Source organism: Hippichthys cyanospilos, chromosome 16 (genome assembly GCF_059441005.1).
Source record: "Hippichthys cyanospilos isolate Australia breed blue-spotted pipefish chromosome 16, RoL_Hcya_1.0, whole genome shotgun sequence".
NCBI classification, from domain to species: domain Eukaryota; kingdom Metazoa; phylum Chordata; class Actinopteri; order Syngnathiformes; family Syngnathidae; genus Hippichthys; species Hippichthys cyanospilos.
In genome coordinates this window covers 2,306,669-2,317,313 of record NC_142384.1, presented here as the reverse complement: position 1 = coordinate 2,317,313, position 10,645 = coordinate 2,306,669, and the positions used below count along the sequence as shown (strand labels likewise).

The 10,645-nt window shown below is 38.8% G+C and overlaps 1 protein-coding gene and 1 long non-coding RNA gene across 2 annotated transcripts in view; one reads left to right on the top strand and one right to left on the bottom strand.

The window, feature by feature from the left end:
• LOC148410153 (uncharacterized) lies at positions 1-329 on the top strand. The gene is made up of 2 exons (XR_015868087.1): positions 1-102; positions 259-329. It is a non-coding gene; the product is annotated as an uncharacterized LOC148410153 (long non-coding RNA).
• Positions 330-3,224: 2,895 nt separating this feature from the next.
• The window catches only part of LOC148410152 (retinoic acid receptor alpha-B-like), a 30,780-nt gene continuing 23,359 nt past the window's right edge, over positions 3,225-10,645 (bottom strand). Inside the window, exons 8-9 of the mRNA XM_088436841.1 lie at positions 6,978-7,068; positions 3,225-4,447 (exon numbers count right to left, since the gene is read on the bottom strand). Of these exons, the coding sequence (XP_088292967.1) occupies positions 4,212-4,447; positions 6,978-7,068 (327 nt within the window). The 3' untranslated portion in view covers positions 3,225-4,211. The remainder of the gene's footprint in view (positions 4,448-6,977; positions 7,069-10,645) is intronic.

The following is a 10,645-nucleotide window of genomic DNA, read 5'->3' as shown; positions in this document are numbered from 1 at the left end:
CCAATGTGGAAGCGCGCAAAGACGAGAGGTTAATGTTCGACGAGAGGTTAATGTTCGAGGATTGCTGATCTTATTTTGTTTTGCCTTGGACGAGAATAGTCCGTAAGTACATAAGTTGTCAAAATTATGACACTGTTCATCTGTTTAATTTATTGTTAGAGACATTGGAATAAGACTTATTTTTTCGTTGTGCAACTTTGCTTGTTAGCTCGAGAGGTGCTATGTATCATTAGCTGATTACGTGTTTTATTTTTCTAGTTTTACGGCGACCTAAAGAGGATAATGGTCAATGGCCATTGTTCAAATAAAGCAGAGCAAAAGGAAAGACAGTCTGGTCGTTTGAAACGTTGTTATCCAGCCCTCTAGCTGGCGAAAAACACGACGCTTCGGAGTGAGGACGGCATAAAGAGCTTGTATAAAGGTTTTTGTTTGATATACAGTATGCAGTATATGATTGTAATTATAATATTATGATTGTATATATAATTTAGGTGCAGTGTGTGCAATGTTCACTAAATTCATCTATCAATTAAACAATGGAAGACAGAATGCTGTTAAAGAGTTGCAGTTGGTAGACGATTTTAAAAATATATGTATTTTTTTTTCAAACTTTTATATACCATCTTTTTGCATAAATATCTGAAGTTATGACCTGCGGCTTATAGTCCAGTGCAGCTTATCCGTGGTAAAAGATTTTTTTTTGGTCAAGTTTTGCTGCTGCGGCTTATATACCGGTGCGGTTTATAGTCCGGAAATTACGGTAATTTTAAAACCTTAGAGATTTTACAGATGCCGTTTATGTACAAAATGAAGAGTAAATGACTAGTTAGTGTAAAGTGCTTTGAGTACCCAAGGTAGAATAGCGCTATATATATATATATATATATATATATATATATATATATATATATATATATATATTATATATTGTATATCTATGATAGTGATGGTTGATTAAATGAAAATTTAAAAATGATATACACAATACATTTTCTCAGTGTTGGGCAAATTGCGTCAAAACTTGTAATGCAGAATTTATTAATTATTGCTGTCATTCCAAAGTAATTAGTTACATTGTCATATTACCGTATTTGAAATGTAAGGCTTCACACTACAAGTACATTCATTTTACATTACTCCCACCATCATACCTGAAACTATGTATTTGCCATTCTAAATCTAGCTGTTTAAGGCTTAAACTAAACTTAAGTAAACTTACATGCTCAAAGTAAATCGTATTGCTCCCTTTGATTTGTAAATGATGCCTAGATTGCTGGAAATGTAAAATAAAAACATAGAAATAAAACGACCAAAATAAAGTTCTCTGTTTACAAACAATACACCAGCGCCATATCAAGGCAACTAAATGAACTGCATTCATGTTATCAACTACTTCAATTATTATTATAAAATTAAAGAGGGTTTAGGAGCGTTTTTGGGGGTGCTATAAATTATAATGCATCGTAACGCGTGTTACTGTCATTTGTACCAAGTAAAAATATTATTTTTTGTTTGTAATGTACCACGTTACAGGAAAAAGCCATGCATTACAGTAATTACCGCATTACTCCCAGTACTGTATTTTGTTATTTGTACATGCATATAAATGCAACATTTACTGTGATTTTGCAGACACAACATTGAAGATACAATGAAGCACAACAAAAATATTTGTTGAACCAAAAAGTGCCTTGCTGATGGGCATCAGGGCAGGCTCAAAAGGGATTCATACTCCCTGGGACAAAAGCCCAAGTCTGAAACACAAATGGAGTTATGCATATACATTCCTCTTTTTTATTCACCCATGTCAAACTTCTTATGCTCTTAATCCAAACATTGGATGTTCACATTTCAACTGGTGTTGATTTAGCTGAAAAGTAAACTGGGTCAAATGATCATGGACTAAAGCAACCATCAAATATTTGGTCAGGCAGACGACTCCGTATAGTGTTAACTGAGATATGACGAGGCATACAAGTACAAGTCGCCTTAGCAGCTGTATTAATTGCAAGGCAACCAGCGTTTACTGTACATTAGTTGACTCAATTTGATCCCTGCTATGCAATATTTATATTTGAGAATCTCCCCGTAGCTTCTGCTTTGACGGAACACAGTCTGGGTTCGTCGTTGTTTTTTTTTTTTCCTGAGCTGCTGGTTTTAGTTACTGTACAGTGCATCACCTACAGCACCCTCCCCTGAAGACAGCTGGGATAGGCACCAGCAAGCCAGCGACCCTTGTGAGGATAAGCGGCTCTAGAAAATGGATGGATGGATATTCATGCTTTCTGGAGGCGAACTAAGAGAATGCAATGATTTAGACTCCCACTACGTCTGTCAAGTTCCTTGGTGGAGCTGTAGAATCTCGTGTCATCCAGTGGTGAAAGCCAGGACTTGGATTTGATTTTGATGTTGCACCCTGCTGAGCTCAGCTTTTAATTCAGCCTTGTCTTGCTTTTCTGCTCTGCTCATCAATAAAAAGCCATTGGTCCTCACTCCAGTGTTCTCTTCATTGATTACCCAAGCATCTTCTTGTTCCTCATCAACATTCAATCCCAAATACACGTTTTGAACTTTTCATGAATACTTTGGTACCTAATTTATATACATTGATATTAATGGACTTTGGTGCATGATAAATGGTAATACTGTACAGGATAAGGAAGAAGAAAATCATTACAATTCTATACAGTACATGTACCTGGGCTTAAATTTGCCCTGCCCTCATTTAACGTGAGCTCAGCCCTGCATGAGCCGTGATGACGTCGAGGCCTCGTTGACTTTTTGAAACAGCAGTATGAAGTCATTCCAGTCGAAGAACGAGCCTACGGAGGTTTTTGGATGCTCAGAGGGCTCATGTGACGTCATCAGGTAAACGCTTTGTTTGATATCAGATACGCCTGACTTGCATGTGGCAAGAAAATTGCAAATGGAATTTCTTTGGAACATTGCCGTGAGAGAGAAGCTTGGATGCCAGTCACATTTTTGGCATATTAAGATCATTTGGGTTGCGCTTTTGTTGTGACTAATTCGCCACCTGTTGATGACAAGCAAGGCAGCACATTAGCAACCTGAACAAAGTTATTGTTTTGGAGGTGGCGAAATTCCGCCCAACATTAAATATACATTGAAGAGACAGAAACTAAAAAGAGAGGATGTCAGCGAGCCACTGTAAAATAATTATGATGCATCACTACGCCAGCAGATAAAAGAGCTGTCAACATAAATAATAGCCAGGTCTGCTTTAATAAGGAAAACATTGGAACTGTAAAAAAGATTTGCACCTGGCAGAAGCAATGCATACAAAGGGAGGCAGTGGCAGTGTGGACTGGTACAAAGTGGTACAAGTAGCGACATATTCAGATATGCTTGACATGACCCCTAAACATCTTCTTATAAGATGCCACAAACTATATACGCACCCGCCCACAGGTTGACTGTATTTAAATAGGACTTGTTTGTTGGCATTTTAAAACAACCCCTAAACATCTTCTTATAAGATGCCACAAACTATTTGCTTTCAGATGCAATTTTATTTTAGTGAGTCTGTAAAATTGATTTACTGTACATTTTTTTTCCCTGATGTGTCTTAAGGGTGCGGGAGACTGGAAGGTTGAGTGGAAAAATTGATACAAACAAGGGAACAATTCTTGACAGTGTCAGCCGCTTTGGGGGGATAAAATATATAAAGTATATACGCAAGAGATTTTAAGAAAATATGTTTTTCAGTGTGTCACAGCATCTTTTACATACAAATACACGCTGATTTTGCATAACACGCATGGCTTTTCATGAGAAAAAAAATGCATAAGCGGGTTATCATCTATATATAGACTAACCCTATAATCCTTCATCAAATCTGTTCCTATTTGACAATGTCCTGTTGCTCAGAGGTCAGACAGCTGGAGCTACATACACTACTTTTTTGTATAAACACGCACAAAGAAACAAAAACAAACAAACAAACAAACAAACAAACAAAAAAACGAAACAATTTACTGGTAATCTATACAATCTTTGCAAAAAGATTTTGGTAACGTGACAATACTGTAGTTCTAACAGCATAATTTAGACAAGCAAAAAGTGTTGCACAGTTTATTTACGCTGTGCACATCTACATGTCATCACAGAAGTTGATGGGTTCAGACATTCAGACTCCATTGAGGAGTAACCCACATCAGTCTTGTTGTATGGGTGGTAGTAGGAGTGGGAGTTCACGGAGATGGGTATCTGGCTGAGGGGCTCCGGCTGGTAGAGGCAACTAACACTTGGGACGGACTAGTGGAATTTTGTCTCTTTGATCCCTCGTGGTCCGTGCCACCTCTGTCTCTTCCCTTTCCTCTTCCGGCACCTTGGCACTCCAGTCCCTCAGAGTTCTCCAGCATTTCCTGGATGAGGGGAGGCATGGAGCCGGGTATCTCCATTTTCAGGGTGATTACTCGTTCTGCTCCTAGATGTCAAAAAGTGTGGAGAAAGAGTTGAATAATAAACACGAAACGTTTACTATAAGCCTTTTTTTATTTTCAAACCCGATTTTAAAATAAAAATAAAGTTACTGATATAAAACGTGTGTAGGTAACTGATGTCAGCCCAACCAAAAGAAAGATGAAGAATTTCCGGTAGCAAAACAAAATCTGATGGGAAAGCACTTATTTTTGTCTAAATGAAACTCTTCACATCAATCCAAGAGAGTTCCTTGGCACCTATGGAGTAAGATGGCTGTCAATAAGATGTCTGTGTGTTTAACAATTTGTATGAGTATGACTCTAAATTGTGCGTTTACGAAAAGTTTACGAAATGAAAACTTGAAAGCGCAAAGTGTTTTGAATACAACTATGGTTTGCACGATTTTGACCTCACAAGACACCGGTTCGCATCTTTGTATCAAGCTTTCCTTTGGATTCGTGGATCTGGATATGCAAATTAAGATGATGGTACCCCGAGCTACCAAGCAAAGTCAGTCGATCTGCAAGTCATCCGCGCCGCCATTACAGACCAATTTATAGTTTATATGAATGCTTGTGACGAAGTGGCATTGACCAACCGTCACGTTCATGAACGCACCAACAGGCAGACATACACGTGCACGTAAAGCTCTCCTGCCAGACCGTCTTCCCACTGTCAAAATGGCTGTCGAGTGCACACTCGACACCCTGCAATGCTTGAACTTAGTGATGGGCCCAGCAACACCGATGCGCCGATGCATGTAGCGAGCTCAGGGAATAGCCCCCGTGTCGGTGCGCGCATTGATTCAAAACAAACACGTGACCAACACATTAACTCATTGAACTGCGTTGAAACAGCAAAAATGTGCCAAACTGTGTTTATAAAGGAGTGCGTCTGTCGATTCGATGCAACCGCTGAAACGAGCCAAATCACACGGTTGCTTCACTGCCTTGCGAGCGCGTCATCCCTCCCAACATTCCAACAATTCACACATTGCAGATATTTCTTCCGTAATTCCACATTTTTCGAACCAATTCAACATTCATTCCCAATGGGAGACAGTCCCTATCGTTGTCAATTAGAATTTTATCTGTGTTACGTCAACAGGCTGCTTGATACGGTGGTTAATGTACCAGGCCAACGTGAGAAGGCTTTCTATTTTAATACTTCTGATGTCATATTATTCTACATATTCACGTGAGGACTTCACATATTTTTCTTATTCCAAATATTTATCTTTTTCCCACAAATCCTCATTTTCTATTCCAAAAAGTCCCATTGAATTACATTGGGCGAATTGACATTTACCTATAAATATTTACCTAAAAATAGTATATTAAATTTGACATAAGGTCATTCATTATATTTAATACTTTATAAGTATCGGTCATAATTCCTAATTTATTAGGTCAAGTGACGCCCCTGGTATACACTAGGTCAGTTCAGTTTGCCAAGTGGGTTGCCTGCAGGTGTCAGTATTTGACAACACAATATCGACACAGTACCAACACAAAATGTGTCTGTGCCAACACGCTCCATAACGCCTCATCAACCCATCATGACTTGGACTGCACACCTTCACACATGCCAAGAACAGCAGCCATAAAGCAAAGGTCACTAGGTGTTGTAGAAGCTTCCCAAAATGACGCTATTTTCCAAAAAAGAAAATTTCCCCCAAAAAAGCTTCATTTGTAGATCACTACACATGCGCATACATTGGCCTTAACACTGAAGCCTCATACGATATTTGAAAGCTGATAAAAGCGCTATTCTCTGCTTGATGAATGACAACGCATGACCCGCACTTGTTTTGCCTGGTAGCTTGGTATGACGTCATCTTAAGGTAAAGTGGTGTCTGTCACGTGACGTCACAGTCCTGCAAACCAGTTGTATTCAAAAGAGCTTGCACTCCCAAGTTTTCGTGCATTCGTGCACGAAGATGACACAAAGACCTCCAAAGTAATACTTTTATAGCTTCGCGAGCACAAAAGTCTCACATACTGGCGTTCCATTTAAAAAAAAAAGATTTTGTAAACATTGAAATGTGAATATACGGGGCTTCATTAGTTTGCACAGTGGCATAATAAGAATTCATGGTGGGATGGCACAATATACACACTGTTCACCGCTGTGCTCTTTTTATGATTGTTTTATATTTACGTATAGTCTAGGTGTGTTTTACAAACATATTTATTTTAACTAAAACTTTCGTGCTTCTGTGTAGGAAAATGGCAGGCGACAGCACATTCTGACACATTCATATCATATCACATCATATATTATATCATCTATTTGGTGTAAGCAATGTCAGGCATTGCAAGTATTTTTAGGGGAGCCTTGTGGCAGACAGATCACCCCCCATTGGTAAAAAACAAAAACAAAAAAAAACCCTGCACTGATCAACATATCAACATGTGTATTGTGCAAAGATTGGAACAAATTTAAATATTTTAGACCAAAAATATTTGGGTTTGATATAGAAAAATGGATATTTGTTTTATAAACGTCCTGATGCTCGCTAGCATTGAACTTACCCTTCACGCTGATACTCCTGAGGTCTGTTATCTTCATTAGGATCTTGGGAAACATACAAGGTTTATCAGGCCTCCTCCTTCGGACATAGAGCTAGGGGTACAAAGATATAGCAGTACAAAGAACAAAAATTACATTGTTTAAATTTGATGGTGTCAAATGTTGTTTGCTTTCAACAAACAGGCAACTTTAGATATCTCTTCTATTGGTAAAACTTGCCACTGTAATGCTTGTCTTAACACTACATTCACACTGCAGCTCAGTTACGATTTTTTTAGAAGTAGTCCAGGTAAAGTCAATTAAAAAATAAAATGAGGCAAGTTTGGTAGGAAAAATATAGTATTTGTAACTGCAACTACTAGTCAATATTTGATGAAAACCAGAGTTGGACTATCCACCAAAAAATGACATTTTGGGCCCTATTCTGGAAGACTGGCATTCATGCACACTGTCTATTTTGCAGTGCATGCGGTGAAGTGGTTGACAGATAGTGTGCTCTGAGATGTGTGTGCCTGGATGTTGTTGGATTTCATAAATGCATGTCACAATGGCATTGGATAATCCACCAGAATTATATGCTTTGTTTATACTGTAATTCAGGATAATCCACCAGAATTATATGCTTTGTTTATACTGTAATTCAGGTGGATTTTCCAGCATGCCATTAAACAAATAATAATTAGCATTTTTAGTAGCATCCTTGTAACATGCCAGCAGGGGTGGAGGGAGGGAGAAGGCAAAGAATCAGAGGTCTTGTTGCCGGTCACAATTTGACAACATGCAGCGTGTGTATGGGATAATCTCCTAAAATATTGTATAAATCAATTAATTAGTGGAATTATAATCATTCATCCACCCATCCATCCATTTTCTATAGCCACTTATCCTCAATAAGCATCATTCAAAATATGTTGGGGGGGTGGGGGAGAGAATAAATGAGCACTGTTTCTTGTTTTTTTGCCAGGGGACTGGGGTCATCGGCTGTGCACCTGCCTTCCCTCTGCCATTAACCGGCATCGTATTACTCTCTGCGTTGGCTATGCACCGCCGTTCGTTTTTTTCCTTGTTCCGTGCTTTGCCTTCATGGTTACCCTGTAAGCAGTGTTCCCTCTAAACTGCGCGCGTGCGCAATTGCGCACTGCTCGTATGTTCTCAGGGCACAAGAAAAGCTATGTTGCGCATAAAACAAAATGCAATATAAACATATTAAGTGATATCTAATATTAGACCTCATCTTATCAGATTGTGCATCGTGACAGCGAGTGACAAGTGTCCAGCCAATGATACGATAAATTTCACTTACACTATTCATTCAATCAAACGCATGGAGAGAAACGTTCCCTGCATATACACCCAGTGCAAGTAAGCTAGCAAACAGTGCGGAATTAAGAGATGCACATGCTAACCTCTTTTCTTTGAGAAACGAACAAGCAGCGACACATCCACTCATCCAGCGAAAGTAAAAAAGAAGTGCGCTTCTTTTAAGACGGAATGACTGTTGGAGTGCAGTATATGCAAGTAGAAGAACAAGCGGTGAAAGTGAGTGAGATTTTTTTTCTTTTTCACAACGTGGCTCGTTTATTGCCATGGGGACAAGTGCTACATACATCCCACTGTCATGTCTAAAACACTTATTGCTCAAGATTAAAAAAATAATATTAATGACAAACGTATTGAAAACAAACAAAAATAGTTGTTATTTGTTGAGCAACATTGTGCGGGTTGAGACTTCTGGCTGCCTGGTTTACTTGTATGCTTTCCCAGGTTCAAATACAATAAATAAAATTTAAAAAAAGAATCCACAGGTCTGTCTTTGATTCAATAAAATAATAAATGTAGTCTATAGTAGTTCCAAAGCTTTTTAAACAAAAATACTTTAAATAAAAGGTAAACATTGCGGTAAAGAAACCGCGTTCTCTAATCTGCGATCAATCTCAACTGCCCCTGTGATGCTAGCCTAAGGCTCTTAAAGGGCCAGTATTACGCACCTTTTCTTCTGCCTTTAAGAGGCAGTAACATAAATGGTTATTGGGCAGTGAGCCAAAACTACCCACAAACAAATAAATAACTTTCCAGCTCTTGGCCTTTACAAAAAATGAAATTTCAAGTAACTCTGTTAAGTGAAATGCTGTGAATTGGCTCTCACAAACATGACAATCACAGATGCCTCGTTCTCCCTTATTGGTCCTGGACAACGCTTTTCACCTCAGCTATCCCTTCATAAATGACGGGATAAGTACCCAAAAGCACATTACTCAGAGCCTCCCTCCTTCCTTGCTCAAGAATGAAAAAATGTGAATTATGTGATATCGCTCACTTTATGAGCATCAGATATGTGCACGTTGACTCACGGTGTGCATGTCAGAAGGTGTGCATGTCAGAAGTTGCTCACCGTTGTTTCCAAAGAAGTCTACCTTCTCCCGCCCAAATCCGTGTTGACGCACTCTCGTTTGCTCATTCCGGGTGAACACATCAAGCAATCTCATTGGATACCAAGCTGTCAATCAATGTGCTTTTACAAGCTCTGATTGGCTAATTTTGTGGCACAAACGTAACGTGTGAGCAGAACTGAGCGCACGCAGAGGACGACTCGAGTGAGCGGGATCTCGATGTTGAGTGAACGCGATGTTGAGCGAGGGAGGGAGGAGTATCGTGAGCGAGGGCGAGATGTTGAGCGAGAGAGCGTTATCGCGAGCGAGCAAAAAGGAATTTTGAGCGAGGAACAACTTTTCAATATTTTTTTTTCTGCACTCTCACTTCCTCTTTCACTGTTTCTAATTTAGACAAGGCACAGAGACGCTGGAGGTTCAATGCACAATTACTAAATATTGTTAAATTCCAAAAATACTTGAACTCACAAACCACTTTATTTTTTGAGTTGAACGATACCAGTGATACGTCACCTGCGATATTATGGGAAACGTACCAAGCCTTTATTAGGGGATGTATAGTATCATTTCAAGCCTCGCAGAATAAATTGAAGAAAGCAGAGCATATACAGCTAGAAAATTAGATACATGACTCGGAATCTGACAATGCAAAGGTGCCCACTAATGATAAGTGTCACACTATATGTACTTTGAAGTGTAAACTCAATGAAATACTATCTAACAATAATAATAAGGCTATCACATATGTGAGACAAAAGCACCTTGAATTTAGGGACAAACTGCACAAGCTGCTAGCAAGACAGCTGAAGAAATTGGAAAACGATAAAGCAATTCATAGGATAAAAGCTGCAAATGTGAATCTTCTTACTGCATACAAGGATATCAATGACAGTTTTCAGGAATTTTATGAAGGTCTCTACACAGCTCAATTTCAAACTGGATCTAACGATATGCAGGACTTCTTTGATAATTGCAAATTGCCTGCACTCGATCAACTGGATCGTGGAACTCTCAATGCCAAAATAACAAATGAAGAAATTATCAAATCCACAGGTCTGCTGAAAAACGGGAAGAGTCCAGGCAAAGACGGACTGGGAAATGAATTTTATAAGCATTTGAAGGTAAAACTTGCTCCATATTTGTTAAGAATATACAACTACGTGTATAATGTAAAGCATTTACCTCCGACACTGAATGAAGCTATTACCATACTTCCTAAAAAAAGGCAAAGATTTGGAGGAAGTGACCTCTTACAGACCTATTTCGTTTTTAAATTCGGA